The sequence below is a fragment of the Drosophila obscura genome, unplaced genomic scaffold, assembly GCF_018151105.1.
Source record: "Drosophila obscura isolate BZ-5 IFL unplaced genomic scaffold, ASM1815110v1 contig_58, whole genome shotgun sequence".
In the NCBI taxonomy this organism is placed as follows: domain Eukaryota; kingdom Metazoa; phylum Arthropoda; class Insecta; order Diptera; family Drosophilidae; genus Drosophila; species Drosophila obscura.
In genome coordinates, this window is record NW_024542848.1 from 980,705 (window position 1) to 1,000,329 (window position 19,625).

At 43.9% G+C, this 19,625-nt stretch overlaps 1 protein-coding gene across 1 annotated transcript in view; it reads left to right on the forward strand.

Moving 5' to 3' along the window:
- LOC111079708 (ubiquitin-like protein 3) overlaps positions 1-17,666 on the forward strand; it is an 81,604-nt gene extending 63,938 nt beyond the window's left edge. The window contains exons 5-6 of the mRNA XM_022374971.2: positions 274-438; positions 17,197-17,666. Of these exons, the coding sequence (XP_022230663.2) occupies positions 274-438; positions 17,197-17,261 (230 nt within the window). The 3' untranslated portion in view covers positions 17,262-17,666. The remainder of the gene's footprint in view (positions 1-273; positions 439-17,196) is intronic.
- The last annotated feature ends 1,959 nt before the right edge of the window (positions 17,667-19,625 follow it).

Genomic DNA, 19,625 nt, shown 5'->3' on the forward strand with positions numbered 1-19,625 from the left:
TGGTTTCTAAAAATGTACTGCTGAAATTTATACCCGGAATTTCTCTCTGCTGATTCCCATTACACGCGCGATCTGTGGCACCACTGCATATCTGTGTTTTTCATAGAAACTGATTTTATTTAGTTCCAAATAGTTTAAAGATAAAAGTAACAAGATATTAGCAAATCTATGGTGACTTAAATTTGAAACTTAATGTTTAATTATCTGATTTTAATTTAATTAATTTAATAATAATATAGATTCTTACACAGTTCTAAAATATATTTTTTTTAGATTGGAAGCGCGAAGCTGTTTCAAAGGCTGAAATTTTACGTTTGATTTATCAGGGACGTTTCCTACATTGCAATGTAACGTTAGGAGCACTGGGACTTCCATTAGGCAAAACGACTGTTATGCATTTAGTGCCTCGTGATAATTTGCCTGAACCCAATTCGCAAGGTGAGTTGATTATTATACGCTATTTGGGATGGTTTTTAATTTGAATTTCTCGAAAATCACCCATGACCAGCCCAATATCCCTCGCTGGCTTTGCGAAAGCGTACTGCACGCAAAATGTGTAGGGGATCTCGGGCCGTGTAGGAGATTTAATTTCACAAAAAACAGCCTGCATTATAGTTGTGAGGAATGCTGTGCTGTGGAAAACGACATGCGTTCGTTCATGAGGCAGACGCGAAGTGGCTTCAAAGAGCTGATCGTAGGCTTTCAATAGCAATATGATCGGCACTTGGCCATGGACACTCAGTTCAGCAGCTTACAGCTGCTGGCTGAGTCTCCGAGGCGAAATAAGTCTACTCCGCGGGACTTGCAAGTGCCGACTGCCTCATGTCCGCCGGCATCTGAAAAACTTACTCCGACCACTCCCTTAGTGCAGCAGTTGATTACGTTTGCTACTCTAAGGGCAACGATCGCTGCTGGTGATGTAGATTCGGGAGCCGAATGCGTCACTTCGGAGAGTATGCAGTTAGAAATGTCTGTAGCGTCCGTGTTCGTCGAGACCGCACCCAACTCCTTAACTATCCAATCAGTTTCGCTCCCACCAGCTAATAGACGACCTCAGGATATTACCAACACAGGTCCAAAACCTGTGGTGCCAAAACCACTGATGGGAGTCCCACTAAAGCGGCAAGTTTTTTAATCACGGCTTGCCCCTGACCTTACATCTAACGATGTAACGGCTTTTACTCCAAGCAAAATAAAAGCCGATGGCTTAAAGGTGGAGAAGTTTTATTTCTCTAGTGCCAGGGAAATAGCTTCCAGTAAGATAAGCGTCTGCAAAACTCATTTAGAAGCCATTTGCTCTGCCATTTTGGCCGGAGGAATATGTTGTGACAGAGTACAAGGTTAAGAAGAAGAAGGCCCCCATAGCTCTTCCTAGCAGTCAGGCCAGGGTTCCATCTCCACCCTCATCTTCCCGCTCTACTTCCACCCATTCATAAAACTAACTTCCTCTCTTTAAGTTACCTACCAGAATGCTAGAGGCTTGCGTAGTAAGCTCAGCACTCCTTTTTCTGGAGAGTCTCGCATTCTCGTCCCACGTTATTGTGTTTACCGAGACCTGGTTAAAGCCGGCCATTCCACCTTCATCGTATATCTTAATATACGAGCATCACCTGACCGCTTTAAAAACTGTTTCTTCCTCGCTATCAGATAAAGACTATATTATAGTTCTTGGTGATTTCAATTTGCCAGGTACTGTTTGGTCTTCGGTATACGAGTCTAATAATCTTGTGCCCATGTCACGACATGACTTTATCGACGGCTTGCTAGACCTATCCCTGTCTTAAGTCAACCATGTGAAAATTTCCTTGGGTCGATTGCTTGATCTGAGCTTTGCCTCGGATCCGACCATAGCGTTGCTAACCCGAGCCCTTCCTCTAATTATACCTGAAGACTCCTACCATCCTACACTCGAAGTTTCGGTCGATATTGAGCCTACTGTATAGGATCGAATAGATAGGCTATCTGAACGTTTGCGCTGCTTTCGTAAAGCCGAGTTTACGAAGCTTAATAACCTCATTAGGGATTTTGATTGGTCCGCTATGTACTTGTGCACTGACGTTATAAAAGGCACAAACATTTTTTACAATGTACTTGACACATTTTTTTATTCTTGTGTGCCACTTTCTTGTCCGGTTAGATCTGGGAAGCCTCCTTGGTTTACCAAAGAGTTATCCAGTCTAAAAAATGTAAAATCAAGACTATACCAAATTTCGAGAAGTTGGTTCTCCCTCTTCTCTTTCTCACTATGTAATAGCTCGGTCAAATTTCTCCGTTCTTAACGCTAAATGCTTTAAAAACTACCTATCTCGATGCAGGATACGATTTTCACAGGACCCTAAACAGTTTTACAGCTTCGTAAATAGTAAGCGTAGAACGTCCGCACATCCATCCTCGCTATCATTTCTCAATATGTCAGCAAGCAATGATCAGGCAATTGCCGATCTTTTTGCTAATTTTTTCCAAACAACCTATTCTCATGAAAGCTACTCTTATCAGCCGTAACCACACAGTTTACCAAGGTCAAACGGCATTTTCAGGCCCTTGTTAAATGAAAGCTCACTGCTTCATGATCTTCGACTAGTTAAGCCGGTGTTTTCACCAGGTCCCGACGGAGTTCCCGGCTGTGTACTTAGGTACTGTGCCGACGCTCTGTGTGGACCCTTGCTTAAACTATTCACCCTATCCATTAACTCTTCATGCTTCCCCCCAATATGGAAGGAATACCTAATACCTTTTCCGTAACTAGTAAAATTTCTTAGCTATCTTTGCATGTTTAGCTCTTTGAGTTGTGTTTAGATCTAATTTTCCTCGAATTTTAGTCTAACACCTATCTTTCCTGCATGCTCGCGATCGGTTCGGTAACACGCGTCGCGCGTTATGCGGCAGCGCCCCTCGGTCGGTTGGGCGGAAGGAGGGCTGCGTTTCTGCCTGGGTTCTGCGCGTAACAGGCTTTGGCTTGGTGTCGCATGGGCCAGTTGATGGTGCAGTCATTGCATATCAACGTCCAACGTACAAAAACAAAAAATATGTAATGTCTTGGTTACTTTCACGGCTTTTCGAAGCCACAACTTGTGACGAATTTCGCGTTCGTGGGCCCAAATTTAATCGTTACGACATTTAACTATAACCACACAGGTTGGTTTAAAACGCACACATTTTCAAAAGCAAACGAGAAGGAACGTGTGAGTCGCTTCTGGAGACGCGACTCTACTTATACCCGTACTCAGTCAGTATATACATTTTTGAGCCTATGATTTTTAAAAATTTTTGAAAAAAAAAAAAATTTTACATTTTACATTTTTTTGCTACATATGATATCTACATCTACATATACAATGTATATTCTACATCTAACATGTAGATTGCACATGTTCCAATTAGATTCTACATCTCCTCCGCTAGGGGTTGCTCGCGCACTGAACGCGGCAGAGTGTGCGAGCGAGAAGGAAACTGAGTTGCGTTGTTTTGGCCGGGTGGTGGAGGGGAAGCAACTGAAAATAAATTTCTTCATTCTGGCTATAATTATAATCCGATCTGATTCAGATTCGGCAATCTGGTAGATATGGGCATCTCACATACGCGTTTTAGTTTCAAATTTAAATGTGCCTGCCAAGATGTTGTTCGAACGGGGCGAATTTTGAATTTCATTTTGTGTGATATCATGAGTCTGGAAACCAAATTGGTTTCTCTAGCTTTTAGTCTCTATACACTCATCGCGGCGCGGCGCGGGGCGGCGCGGCGGCGCGGCGGCTAAGCGCTTTGGGGTCGAACGCCCGCGCACCCCCCACACAACCCAACTTTTTTGAGTAGGGTATAAAAATAAACAAATTGCAATTTTCACCAAAAAGTATAAAACAAAACACCTAAGAATGACCAAAATAAAATGAAATAAGCGTTTGAACAACATTTTAGACAAAATTTTTTATTTATTATACCCGTACTCAAAAAAGAGTTAAGGGGTATATTAGATTTGTGGTAAAAGTGGATGTGTGTAACGCAGAGAAGGAAACATTTTCCGACCCCATAAAGTATATATATTCTTGATCAGCATCAATAGCCGAGTCGATAGCCAGCCATGTCTGTCTGTCCGTCTGTCTGTCTGTCTGTCTGTCTGTCTGTCTCGATGAGCGCCTGGATCTCAGAGACTGTAAGAGCTAGGGCAACCAAATTTGGTTTCCAGACTCATGTGATATCCCACTGTTACAAGTGTATTTCAAAATTTCGCCCCGCCCCCTTCCCCTCCCACAAAGGACGAAAATCTGTGGCAGGCACAATTTTAAAGATTCGATAAAACAAAAAACGCAGTATCGTAGAGAATGACCATATTTACCAGATTGCCGAATCTGAATCAGATCGGATCATAATTATAGCCAGAATGAAGAAATGAATTTTCATTTGCTTCCTCTCCCCCTCCCGCCGTCAACAACACAACTCATTTTCCTTCTCGCTCGCACACTCTGCCGCGTTCAGTGCGCGAGCAACCCCTAGCGGAGAAGATGTAGAATCTGAATGGTACATCTATAATCTACATGTTAGATGTAAAATATACATTGTAGATGTAGATAACAGATGTAGCAAAAAAATTTAAAATGTAAAATTTTTTTTTTAATTCTAAAATTCTAAAAAATCATATGTTAAAAAATGTAAATACTGACTGAGTACGGTTATAAGTAGAGTCGCGTCTTTAGAAGCGACTCACACGTTCCTTCTCGTTTTTTTTTTGATTAATTCATAGAAAAGTAAAAATTTCGTTATGCAAACCATGCCACATACTCTGGCTACCGCAATCAATTAGGTGCACGCGTTGCCCCTTACACACATTTTTTTTTTCTAAAAATTTATAGTATAGTTTAAATTAAAATTTTTTAGAGGTTGCTACCGAATTTTATAAAATTTTGTAAGCAACAAAATTCAACGAGAAGAAACGTACGAGTCGCTTCTGGGGACACGACTCTCCTTATACCCGTGCTCAGTCAGTATATATATTTATACCCGTACTCAAAAAAGAGTTAAGAGGTATATTAGATTTGTGGTAAAAGTGGATGTGTGTAACGCAGAGAAGATAACGTTTCCGACCCCATAAAGTATATAATATTCTTGATCAGCATCAATGGCCGAGTCGATATAGCCATGTCTGTCTGTCCGTCTGTCTGTCTGTCTGTCCGTCTTATTGAGCGCCTAGATCTCAGAGACTATAAGAGCTAGGGCAACCAAATTTGGTTTCCAGACTCATGTGATATCACACTGCTACAAGTGTATTTCAAAATTTCGCCCAGCCCCCTTCCGCCCACACAAAGGACGAAAATCTGTGGCAGGCACATTTTTAAAGATACGATAATACTAAAAACGCAGTATCGTAGAGAATGCCCATATCTACCAGACTGCCGAATCTGAATCAGATCGGATTATAATTATAGCCAGAATGAAGAAATTAATTTTCAGTTGCTTCCCCTGCCCTCTTCTGCCGACGACCTTGCAACTCATTTTCCTTCTCGCTCGTACACTCTGCCGCGTTCAGTGCGCGAGCAACCTCTAGCGGAGGAGATGTAGAAACTAAATGGTACATGTTTAATCTACATGTTAGATGTAGAATATACATAATATATGTAGATGTAGATAACAGATGTAGCAAAACGAGAAGGAACGCGTGAGTCGCTTCTGGGGACGCGACTCTACTTATACCCGTACTCAGTCAGTATATACATTTTTGAGCTTATGATATTTTAGAATATAAAAACTAAAAAAAAAATTTTACATTTACATTTTTTTGCTACATTTGCTATCTACATCTCATCTACAATGTCTATTCCACATCTAACAAGTAGATTGCACATGTACCATTTATATTCTACATCTCCTCCGCTAGGGGTTGCTCGCGCACTGAACGCGGCAGAGTGTGCGAGCGAGAAAGAGAATCAGTAGCGTCAGCAGCGCTGGAGAAGGAGAGGGAACCAACAGAAAATTAATTAATCTTCATTCTGGCTATAATTATGATCCGATCTAGTTCAGATTCGGCAATCTGGTAGATATGGGCATTCTCTACGATACTGCGTTTTTAGTTTTATCGTATCTTTAAAAATGTGTCTGCCACAGATTTTCGTCCTTTGTGTGGGCGGAAGGGGGCGGGGCGAAATTTTGAAATACACTTATAGCAGTTTGATATCACATGAGTCAGGAAACCAAATTTGGTTTCTCTAGCTCTTATAGTCTCTCAGATCTAGGCGCTCATCAAGACGGACAGACGGACAGACAGACAGACAGACAGACAGACAGACAGACAGACAGACGGACAGACAGACATGGCTATATCGACTCGGCTATTGATGCTGATCAAGAATATATATACTTAATGGGGTCGGAAACCTTAACTCTTTTTTGAGTACGGGTATAAAAATGTAAAATGTAAATTTCTTTTTTTGTAATTCTAAAAAATCATATGCTCAAAAATGTATATACTGACTGAGTACGGGTATAAGTAGAGTCGCGTCCCCAGAAGCGACTCGCACGTTCCTTCTCGTTTTCATTTTGATTTAATTGTTTTGAATTTTCGAATTTAAAAAAATTTTACATTTTAAATTTTTTTGTGCAGAGTGTGCGTGCGAGAAAGAGAATGAGTATCTTTTCTCTTACAGGAGGGGGCGGGGGAAACAACTTTAAAATCAAATTCTTCATTCTGGCTATTATTATGATCCGATCTGATTCAGATTCGACAATCTGGTAGATATAGTCATTTTCTATGATACTGCGTTTTTAGTTTTAGCGTATCTGCCACAGATTTTCGTCCTTTGTGTGGGCGGAAGGGGGCGGGGCGAAAATACACTTGTAGCAGTGTGATATCACATGAGTCTGGAAACCAAATTTGGTTGCCCTAGCTCTTATAGTCTCTGAGAACTAGGCGCTCAACAAGACAGACAGACAGACAGACAGACAGACAGACAGACAGACAGACAGACAGACAGACAGACGGACAGACAGACATGGCTATATCGACGCGGCTATTGATGCTGATCAAGAATATATATACTTTATGGGGTCGGAAACGTTTCCTTCTCTGCGTTGCACACATTCACTTTTACCACAAATCTAATATTCCCCTTAACTTTTTGAGTACGGATATAGACGCGGCGGGCGTATGGTTCCTCGTCAACGGTTGGCTCCGTTTCGGGGCTCTTCTTGGGCTCAGCTGGTCGGGGCGGCGTGCGGGGGTCGCCTTGGTGGCGATGCCCCGCCGGTCTACGGGTGAACAGCGGGGGGCTCTTCCGCCCGGGTGGTGCTGTCTCCAGTGTCGGGGCTGGGGGCCACTCCTCGGCGTTGTGCGGCCTTGGCGAAAACGACGGCGTGGCCGGCCTTGGCGAGGTGTTGGCGGTTGGTGTCCTCGCCCTTGGTGGGGGGGACCATAGATTCTCCCGTCGGAATCTATGGTACTGGTCTTCCTCGGTGCTGGTGGTGGAGGTTTCTGACTCCTCGTCAGAGGAGATGACGATAATATCGTCGTTGTTGTAGTTGTTGTTCATTGTTTATTATCTTTTTTCCTTCGTAGTCTTGGAGTCGCAGCTTGTTGTCTTCCTTTATGGGTATGTTTGGTCGTACTGGTGGGCACTACCGCTTCACATACCGATGTTACCTCGGTTTTCGGCTTGTCGTCCGTCGAGCGGCGGGCAGAAGCCGTGGTCAGGATTTTTTTTGTGGGTGGCGCGTCTACTGGTTGAGTACGGGAGTGATCCGCGTTCCCTGGCCCGGTGGTCGTGGGGCTGGCCCTACTCGGGTGGCCGCGTCTGGTTGTTTTCGAGGTTCGTGGGATTTGTCAATTCTAACGGCGGTGGTGTGTACCTGGCTGGAGTCGGTTTCGCGGGCTGGGGCCTCGGGGTCTGTAGGCGCCGTGTTTTGGGTTCCCAGCCGGCGATGTAGGACCCAAATGATTACGCAGAGTGGACATGCGATGCTTACCGTGAGAATATATGCGGTATCACTTCTGATCGTCAGCACTTCTTGCAGGTGGCCGATGTGCTTAAGGTTTTTCAGGCTGAGTTCCCTCAAGAAGGGTAGACTCAGCTGCTCTCGATGTGACGTCACATTCACCTGTGTCATTGCTGACACCACGGCTTTTCGTCGCGAGTCCCCCAGATGGTTTACATACCAGGTCCCATTTAACACGATCCGGAATACGTCACCAGATAAGTCCCAGAGATGTTCTGTCGAGCGCCAGTCTCTTCCAGAATGGTCACTTGTGCGTCGTTAATGATGATGGTTCCATGATCCACGGGGCTGATTGCCTCTAGGTGCCCTGGCAGCGTTGCGCAGTGGGCGGCAGACCCTGCCATCATCTGTTGGGCGCAGGTGTTCCCTTGATATTGTCGGCAAAATGTTGCGCCGACGGTAGCCTCGCAGTCGCCAACTTTGACGGCTTCTGTTCCACATTCTGCTACGATGTTTCCCTTGCCGAAGTCTAGTATTTTCCGTTGGTGTTGTACTGGGAATATGAGTATTTTTCGGCATGTTCGTTTGGGTTGGGGGAACTTTATCAGGAACGTGAGTAGGTCGCTGCTCTGGAAGACGCTCACTTTTGATACTCCCAAAAGTTCTACCAAGCTGAGGTTGGTCAGATGCTGTGCCTCGAACTCTTGGATGTCGGCGCCGTCTAGTAGGGCTAGACTGATTTTATGGATCCGTGCCAGAGTTAGGCCGAGGATGAGGTTTTCCAGATCGGTGATAATAATTCTGTTCTTAGCCAGAATTATCTCCACCAGTTGGTTTCTCTCGGCGTCGTCGGATTTGTTTATAGTGTTCATGTAATGAGTCAGCTCATTTAGGCGGTCCTGGATCTTGGTGTTGATCTCCATCTGGTTTGCCTCTGCTTCCACCAGTTGGCCTTGTTTAAAGCGTACCTGCTCCCAGTCGTTGAAATCGGGGGTACCGGCGATAACACTGGTCAACACGATTTTTCCTCAAGGAACAAAACCAACTTTTTATTAAAGATTTGGGGCTTAGAAATGGTTTGATGATATTTTTTTTTTTCTATGGCAGAACTTTTTTTTGAAAATTTTTTTGAAAACTGGTATTTTTTATACCCGTACTCAAAAAACAGTTAAGGGGTATATTAGATTTGTGGTAAAAGTGGATGTGTGCAACGCAGAGAAGGAAACGTTTCCGACCCCATAAAGTATATATATTCTTGATCAGCATCAATAGCCGAGTCTATATAGCTATGTCCGTCTGTCCGTCCGTCCGTCTTGATGAGCGCCTGGATCTCAGAGACTATAAGAGCTAGAGAAACCAAATTTGGTTTCCAGACTCATGTGATATCACACTGCTACAAGTGTATTTCAAAATTTCGCCCCGCCCCCTTCCGCCCACACAAAGGACGAAAATCTGTGGCAGGCACAGTTTTAAAGATACGATAAAACTAAAAACGCAGTATCGAAGAAAATGCCCATATCTACCAGATTGCCGAATCTGAATCAGATCGGATCATAATTATAGCCAGAATGAAGAAATTAATTTTCAGTTGCTTCCCCTCCCCCTCCCGGCCAAAACAACGCAACTCATTTTCCTTCTCGCTCGCACACTCTGCCGCGTTCAGTGCGCGAGCAACCCCTAGCGGACGAGATGTAGAATCTAATTGGAACATGTGCAATCTACATGTTAGATGTAGAATATACATTGTATATGTAGATGTAGATAGCATATGTAGCAAAAAAATGTAAAATGTAAAATTTTTTTTTTTTCTAAAATTCTTAAAAATCATAAGCTCAAAAATGTATATGCTGACTGAGTACAGGTATAAGTAGAGTCGCGTCCCCAGAAGCGACTCACACGTTCCTTCTCGTTTTAAGCTATTTTCAGAGGTAGCGATAGTTTTTTTCACATAACTTTAGTATCTTACGTCTGGTTGTAAAGAAAAGCTAAAGAAAAGTAAGCTGAAATCACAAAGTATTTGGGCTTAACTTCTAGCTGTTTAAATTACCTTTTCAAAATAGCAAAGTTCTTAACAGCCAGATGATACTAGAGTTATGTGAAAAAAACAAGCGCTACCTCTGAAAAAAGCTTAAAAAAAAATACCAGACTTCAAAAATTCTTCAAAAAAAATTTCTGCCATAGAAAAAAAACCATAATTCTTTAAAAAATTTTAAAGCCCCATATCTATCAGAAAAAGTCGGTTTGGATCCTTGAGGAAAAAAAAAGTTCGGTTTTGTCGAGTAGTGTAACTTTAAGGGCCGTTCCTAGGATGTTGATGCTCCGCCTGTCTCGATGGTGGATTTTTAGCGTAGAGATTAGGTTGCGGATGTGGCCTAAGTCGGTGGTAATTACTTCGGTCATCCGATTGACGGCGAATAGTTCGGCGGCCTGTTCTGTTTGGACCACATATTCTTCGTAAGAGGTTACGTTTGTCGTGTGGCGTAGGTGTCCGTAGCTATCCCAGATGACGGCATCTCCATCCACTATGGGGATGTAGCTTGCGTTCGTATAGTCATGTAATTTGACTAGTGCCTGGGCCGTCGTGAGCATGGTGAACAAAATTAATGTAGTGTCCATACTGTTTTGGCTGCGGTAGACGTAGGTGTTGTTTGGGTATTTCGATGGGCGTTGAATTAATGGTGGGTAACTTGTAGAAATGTCTTTTGCTCGAATTAAGAAGCGAACTGATTTAGTACCGGGAGAACTCGGCTATATATATAGCGTTTTCCTTTTCTTGATAGGGCCGTTGCGGCTACGTACGGGACTTTTCTTCGAACCGGGCTCAGGTTTCGTCTTAGCGGGTTGAGCGACACTTTTCCAGGTTATTGGTGGTATTCCGCTGCGGGGGGTGATCGCCGTTCGATGTCACGTGTGCTGAGTCCTCGGGTTTTTCTGTCTGTCGGCTGCGCGTGTGCTGAGGTTGATATTTATTTTCCTTTGTCTTGTCTCTTACAGCGCATGTGCTGAGTTTTCATTTCTTTGGGTGTTGAACTTGTTATTTGAGAGCGTTCGTTACTTCCGTGGTAGTGGGGGTTGGTTACGTCTTCTGAGTCCGCGGGTTTCTCCGTTCTCGCCTTTAGATTCGTTGGCTTTGGCTGGTCAGCTGCCAATGTATGGAAACCAAAGTCGTGGCTAGGGGGATTGCTGTGGGTTAGTGGTAGTATTTGCCTCGTCGGTTGCATCCCTGTCCTCGTGGAATTCTTTCAAGTCGTTGATGTTAGCAACCTTCGATTTTCGGCTGCCCGGATGCTGTAGTTTGACTATGTTCGGGGATGCAAAACCTTTGACTCGGTAGGGTCCATCGTATTTTGGTGCCAGCTTAGCGGCAAACCCGTCGGCCGCGTTGGAGAGGTGGTGTTGTCGTAGAAGTACTAGGGATCCAATAGTGGGGCGCCATTGCCGGCGGCGGAGGTTGTAATGCCTTCCTTGTTCTTGGCTTGCCCTCTGGATGTTATTTCTGACAATGGTGAATATTCGCTGAGTTTGGTTGCCTTGCCGAGAGCGGTCTCTTGGGGGCTTCCGGTGCCTGCCGTGACTTCGTCATAGAGGGCTCCAGGCAAACGGGGCTCTCTTCCATGCAGTAGAAAAGCTGGGCTGAATCTCGTTGTCTCCGAGACGCTGGAATTTACTGCGAGTGATATTTCCGGTAGTAGCTCGTCCCAGGTATTTTGACGATCCCCTACGAATTGGGCAATCATGGTCTTGACCGTCCGATTTGTCCTTTCTGTTGGATTTTCCTGGGGGCAGTACGGTGCGGTATATTGCAGTTCTACTCCTGCTGTCTGTAGAAAGGACCGAAACGATCGGCTTGTGAATTGCGTGCCGTTGTCGCACCCAAAGCGTTTGGATATGCCGAAATGGCTCAGGATTCGTTCTCGAAAAGCCAGTTCCAGAGTAGCGGTGGTGGCCTTTTTGAGTGGTACCAATTCGACCCATTTCGTGAAAGTGTCAAAGAAGACGAGCAGCATCGTGTTTCCTTTCTTTGATCGAGGTAGTGGTCCAACGAAGTCAGCGCATAGTGTAGCGAATGGCTCTTCGGCTTTGCGAGTGAGCATCTGGCCCACCGGCTTGCGTTGTTGAGCTTTGAACTTCTGGCAGCTTACGCAGCCGCGGACATATTTTCTCACGTCCCGGTAGAAACCTGGACAATAGTATCGTTGGGATATTCGGGTGATGGTTTTCCTGATCCCTAGGTGGCCGGCTGTGGGTTGGTCGTGGCATTCGTGAAGTATTCTGGCTCGTTGATCTTTTGCTACACAGAGTTTCCATGCAATATAGTCGTCGTCGTCGGCGCCATGGCCTAGATGTCGATAAAGTTCCCCGTTGGTGTAGGTGTAGTCGGGATATTTCTGAGGCTCGTCCTGGACTTGTTTTATCCTGCGCTGGAGCCAGGGACAGGCTGTCTTCTCCTCTTCGATCCGTGCGAGTGTTCCTAATGGCTGCCTGGATAGTGCATCTGCAACTACGTTCTGTTTTCCCGCTTGATAATGCACGTCATATTGGTATTGCTGAAGTTCGAGGGCCCATCTCGCCACTCTACCATATGGGCTGTCAAGCGTATTTAGCCATTTTAGCGCGAGATGATCGGTGATTACATCGAATCGGTACCCTTCCAGGTAGCAGCGTAGTTTTCGAATGGCCCAAATGACCGCTAGGCACTCCTTGTCGGTAGCGGAGTAGTTTTCTTCCACCTGGTTCAGTCGTCGGCTGACATATGCTATGACTCGTTCTTTGCCTTCGATTTCTTGGGTGAGAACTGCGCCAACTCCTAGATTATCCGCATCTGTTTGCAGCGAGAACTTGACGTTGAAATCGGGGCACGCAAGGACGGGGGCGGTCGTGAGAAGTGTCTTCAGTAGGTCAAAAGCAGCCTGTTGTGCTTCGGACCATACCCATGGTTGGTCCTTCTTGAGTAGGCGAGACATCGGTTGGTCGACCGTCGCGAAGTTTGATACAAATCTTCGGTACCAGGACGCCATCCCGATGCATTGACGAAGCTCTTTTAGGTTGGTGGGCGGCCGGAGTTCTTTGACGGCGGCAATTTTGTCGGGGTCGGTGTGGATTTCCTGATTGCTGATCATATGGCCGAGATACTTGATTTGGGTTTGAAAGAACGCGCATTTTTCCGCATTTATCCTTGGATTCGCTTTCCGGAGTCGGGAAAAAACCACTTTCAAGTTGCGTAGATGTTCGTTGAAATCTCGTCAACGAGATTTGTCTGTACCAATCACAGTGTCCAGAGCCCGCTGAAATGTTGATAATGGGTGGGTGCCGAGTTCAGTCCAAAGGGCATTACCTTCTATTGGTGGAGGCCCCGGCCCGGTACGGTGAAAGCTGTTGCTTCTCTACTTCCGTCGGCCATGGGGATCTGCCAGTATCCGTTTTTCAGGTCGAGGGTGGTGATGAACCGCGCATTTTGTAACCGTTCCAAAATATAGTTGATCCTCGGCAGCGGGTATGCGTCGGGGATGGAATGCGTGTTGAGTTGCCGGTAGTCCACGCACATGCGCCATTTCCCATTCTTTTTACGGACGAGTACAATTGGGCGCTGTGGGGGCTACGGGAGGGCTCGATGAGGCCTTCCGAAATCAATTGGTCCACTTGTTCATCAATTATTCGCATCATTGCTGGATTCTTAGGATAGTACCGCTGTTTTATGGGCCGGTGATCCCTCATGACAATAGTGTGCTTGGCGATGTCCGACGTCCCGTGGAGGCCATCCAATTTTGGTAGCTCCTCATCTAGAAATGCTTGGCTAAGTCTGGCGGCCACGGCTCCGGGACTGGTTCAGGCTCATGTTCGGTTGGGTCGGCGGCTTCGGAGTCAAGTGGTTGGCGGGGGTCTTCTGGTAAGAGGGTTGTATCGAAGGCGCTGGGCGGTTCGATCCTCCGTTGGTAGTCGCTTATGTGGGCGACGATGGGTGTGGTGTCGACCATGGGTATGATGTTTTTGTACGCTGGGTGTAGTACTCGTGTTATACTACAGCCAGACTGGTACGTGAACAGGTGAGTCGCGATGACGCCTCTGTTATCACAACAACGACTTGTATGGGCGACGATCGTTGTTTCAATGGCGCATAGGAAGTCCATGCCGACGATAACTTGATCCAACATGTTTGGTAGGACAAGGAGGGGTATTTGAACTTCTCTTAGATCCAGTCTGATGTGCGCCAGTAGAATCTGGGTGATCTCTCTAACCGAGCCGTCGGCCAGGCGTATGCGGACGCATGCATCTTGTAGGTTGGTGTTGTTGTCTAGTTGTCGGACGAGGTTTGCACTGATAAAGCTTCGGGATGCCCCTGTGTCGACGGTGGCTTCCGTTGCCTGTCCTCCTATGGTTACCATCGCCACTATCCGGCCGTTGCTTACGTGTAGAGAGTTATTTAGTCGCGGGTTGGAGGAGGCGTCGTTCTCGGCTGATCCCGTGTCAGTCAAGGACGCGAGTCGTTTCCCGACGTGTTCTGGCGACAGCAATCGATGGTCCGTGTGCCGCGTTTGCCACATTCCCAGCAGAATAGGATGGGGGGATTATGGCAGTCCTATGCCGCATGCCCCGCTTCACCACACCGGCGACAGGCTGCGCGTGGGTTGGCGATGGGGGTCGTGATCATGCGATGTGATACCTCGGGATTCGCCGTACTGTTTGGATGAGCTGGTGGTCTCCCTGGTGTGTCTGTCGATTCCCAATGGGGACTCAGAAATGGCGTCTGGTGCGAGTCGCAATTCCTCGGCTCTGAAGCCGGCCTTGCGTATCTTGGAGTGTTACGCGGGTTTGCGAAAGTGGTCGGGATGGTCCGCTCTTGGATTCTCTCGAACTCGGTGGCCAACATTGTGAGCTGTGCTAAGCTTTGTAGTTCGTGTCGCCGCACGTACATCTGGTAGGCTGGGAGGGCGTTGTCGTAGATCCTGGTTAGCTCCTTGGTTGCGTCGTACCCAGCGTGGTGCATAAGTAGACTTATCTCGATGAGGAAATCTTTGAACAGTTCCCCAGCCACTTGCTTGCGGGCTCGGATCCGGTCTTCCAATTGTTCAAAATACCGTGGTGGCAAGAAGAACGTTAAGAATTCCTGGCGGAAATTTTCCCATGAGGAACTTTGTAGGCGGCTGGTGCGGAACCAACGGCTGGCACGGTCTGTGAGAAGTTCGGCCATGGCCCGCGGCAGCAGGTTTGTGTCCACCCTATACGAAAGCGCGCGTTCTTCGAGCAGCTCGATGAATGATAGAGGGTCATCTTGGCCGTCAAACTGGATTCCCCACTTTCGGATGCGTTCCGCCATTGGTGCAGCGTGGTTGTAGTGGTGCCCTTCCATGGGTCGTTCGATCGCTGGCAAGACGCTCGGTCCGGGTGCTGGGTGGGTCTCTGTAGCTAGGGGCCTTGGAAACGGGGCTGCAGGAGTGCGGTATTCGGTGGCTGCGGGGACTCGTAATCCGGTCTTAGGATCCATTTGGCGAGTGTCGAATGGTCCAGGAGTAGTGGGCAGTGGTGACTTGGAACGAGAGCGTGAGGCTGGTTTGGCATAGTGCCTCTCGAACTCTCCTAGGCGAACCCAGGCTTCTTGCGCGAGTGGCCCGGCGACTAGTGCAGCAAATTTCTTTCGGCGTTCATCGACCGTTCCTTCGCTGCCGAATCCGAATTCCTCGGCGAGGACTTCTAGTTCGTCCCGACGGAGTTTGTGGATCCAGCCGGTGCTGACCCCTGGATTGGAAAAGTGTCCCGCAGGGTATGCCTCCTCTGGTTGTTCATCGTCGTGATGTTCCATGTTGATTTCTGTTGATTTTTGGCACTAAGTCACTGTTGAACAGCACTTTTAGGATCGGCACTGGGTATACTTTCGCGTTTTGTTTTCGCGCCAGGATTATGTAAGTGCGCGGACTTGTTATTTATTCAATTTGCTTTTTGATGGCAGTGGGTCTTTAATCCACGAAGTCCCTGATTTCCGTTTTTTTCTTGAAGTTTCCTCGAAAAATCCTTTAAAGTCCCTGCACGGGCGCCACTTGTAATGTCCTATCTCAGGCTGAGGTATGCATCAGTCTGTCCAGGGTCCTGAATTACAAGATATTTCTAATTCACGAGGACTTTATCGGGAAAACCAGGAACTTTGCCAGCAACTGAAATAGAAATCACAACACTTTTTGGTTCTTTTAATTTTAATGGATTTCTTTATTCTTCCGTATTATTATTCTACCCGGTTATGTTATGTTTAATTGTTCTACGACGCGTATGGGGGTTTGACTGACTGCCCCGATGGCCGGTGGGCTGCCTTTTTATAGATCGGCCGGCCTTCCATGAATGTCTTATAGATATCTTATTTCTACTCCAGACCGTGGGAAGGGTTCTTACATAAATATCTATGGCCGAATTATAGTCTGCGCGTGCAGACGGGCTGATCGGTAACAGAAGGTTACCTAATCATTAGCCCTGCAGTCAGTGTCCAATATTCCCGGTAAGGAAAGTCGGAGACTGCTGACTGGCTTTCGCATGTGGGGGGTTTTGCCCGGTAATCGAGGGTTACCTAAGCAATCGCCTCCCAACAAGTGTCCAATGTCCCCGGTAAGGTGATCGATGTGCACCGGTACCGTGGGAAAGGAATGTAACTTAGGGAAATTTGAGGTTTTACTTAGTGTTTATTTATACGGTTATACATGTAGAGATATTTTCAACTTAAAGACAGGTGTTCCTGTGTTGTGACGAACCATGGGGAACCATGGTTCGTTACAATTGATACCATTATTAATGGTATTTTTGGCAATACAAATTTTTTGCTACCAAGTTAACTAAGTATATCAACCCCAGCTGAACTTCTTGATTTTCACCAATCGTTAATTTTTTAACAGTAGCTAAAAATAAAAATATCTTGTTATCAATATGAACTAGTAGAACCTACAATATTTTTTTTAAATCAAAAATAACAACTTAATTATTACTATCAAGCCCAAGATTACAAAATTAAGGGGTGTCCCGTTTTAATTTCAAAAAACATTTTTTAGGCTCAACCTAGTCCAGCTCTTCTCGTTTCATATTCACATACGCCAGTATCGAGAAGAAAAAAAACAACCCTATGCCTAGTGCGATTTTAATCAATATTAATAGGCAGCCGCAATTCCCTATTTTTTAAACAAGCTCATTTATTATTTTAAAGACGATATTTTTTTAACCTTGATACAGCCATGTCTGTCTTAACGTCTATTTGAATTTTCTATTCAATTTAATTTAACAAACTGTCCTTCTTTCTTTATATAGATCAAAGACAAAAGAGTAAAGGTGGTTCTGGAAGTTGCTGTTCAACAACGTGCTGCATTTTGTAACTAATTTTGTATATAAAATAAATTACTTAAATGAATTAATGATAAAAGAAGTTATACAAATTATTAACATTCATAAAGTTTTTAGGAATCAAAACAACAAACTTCGTTTCGTTAGAAACATTAATGTATATAAAAATATATTTTATTGATACACACTATAAATGCTGGAATTTGTAAGCATTAGCTAAATGCAAAATGCTTTTTCTGTTCTACGCTGTAACAGACTGCTTAAAAAATAATAGCATGTAATATATTACAATACAATATACGTTGAGAAATCTTTACCGTAATGTTAACTGAAAAAGAAAAAATCTGTATGCACTAACTAAGCAAACTATAAAAATAAGATAATCAAACCAAATGTACCCAAGTCTTAAATATAATATGTATGTATTTACACCCTTATGATTTTGACCAAGTGTTTGCTACTTCGGTGCTCCACATCCAACCCCACAAAATTGTATGTACATATATTCCTTAATATCATGAATAAGAGCGATATAGCCATGTCTGTCTGTCCTTCCGTCCGCTTGCCTGTTTCCATGTGAACTAGACTTATCAGAGACTACTCTATTTTCGTTGATCGACAACAGCCAAGGTCGAATAACTATATCATTGGTCGATGGAACAAATTTTAGTTTTTAATATTTTGTTTACATTTGTGTTTTTATATTTCTTGACGCGTAGTAAAATTTATAAATTTTGGTAATCAGAATCAGAAATAAGGTCGAAGAACATTTCGTTCATTCTTCATTTTATAGCTAAACATATGGATTTTTGTCCATATTTCTTATAAAGTTTGCTTGTGTTCAGTCAGAATGAAGCTATTTCGACCCCCTAAGGTATATATTAGAGCCCTAAAGCATACTTAAAATTATAACTATAGTAATGCTTTCGAGCATTACGCATTTTTTATTTAGTTAGTTAGTCACAAATAAAAATAGCTATTAAGTCTCTGAAAACACTCAAAACATGTTTAAGCTTGCAGAAATCACAAGTATTTGTATTATTATTTCTTCTCACCAGAACCAAATTATAGCTCAGTACAAACGCCAGCGTTCGTTCTGAGTGAGTGTTTTGAGCAATGTAAAAACTTAGTCGCGGTACCCATGTCTTCCTAGAAATGGGAAGGGCTCTAGTATAAATATTACATAGTCTTTATCAGACTCAACAAACAAATGTTCTCTTCTGTATCTATAAAAACTCGGCCCTTAGTGTGTAAACTATCTGAATGTTATTTTTCACCGCTCAGTGGTAAAGAACTACCACCACCGCGGAATCCTATATCATATATCTGTCATCGTTAATATTAAAGATCGATTGAAAACCAGTTATTGCAATGAATTGTGAGAAACGTTAAAACTCCTGTTTTTTTTTTAAGACAAGTATTTCAAATCAAAAACGAATCTAACTCGGATCGAATATTACAAGAAGGGTGGCTCAAAAATAACCAATCTTTTTTCTAATTTTATCTTTTTCGCTACAATGAATTTTCTAACGTAGAATCGTTAAATCCACGCCGATGACACTACTCGACATAATTTCGCCGCTTCGAATCAAACCAACTTTTTTGATAGATTTGGGGCTTTAAACATGTTTAGTGATAATTTTTTTTCTATGGCATAACTTTTTTTGAAGAATATTTGAAAGCTGTATTTTTTTAAAGCTTTATTCAGAGGTAGCGCTTTTTTTCACATAACTTAAGTATCTTACATTTGTTGTAATGAACTTTGCCATTCTGAAAAGCTAAAACTACCGCACAAAAAAGATCATTTTTGCATTTGAAAGCTTTATATTTCCCAAACGGTAAGCTGAAATCACAAAGTGTTTCGGTCTAATTAGCTATAAATCAATTAACTTTTCAGAATGGCAAGATTCATTAAAACCAAAGGTAAGATATTTAAGTTATCTGGAGAAAAGATTCTCTACCTCTTAAAAAAGAATATAAAAAATACCATACTTAAAAAATTCTTCAAAAAAGGTTTTGCCAAAAAACCATAATTCTTAAAAAAAAAAAATTTAATCTTACAATCTGTCATAAAAAAGTCGGTTTGTTTCGCATCGGTAAAAAAGTTCAGTTTTGTAGAGTAGTATAAGCTATGAATCGGTGTACTCTAAAAGAACCCAGAAATAACAGTAGAAATTTCTTTGCGACTGTAGTAGATGTGTAGTGTAGAAAATCATCCCGAGTGATTACGTCCATTTCAATTTTTCGGACTAAAACAGGCTAGTTAATCGTTACTAGAGAGCCAACAAGTTAAACTGGTTTAAAATTACCTTATGGCTATGATAACGATAGTTAAAAACATTTGCATTTTTTTCTGGCATCATCCCAACTTTTTTTAAACTTGGGCTCTGACTTTT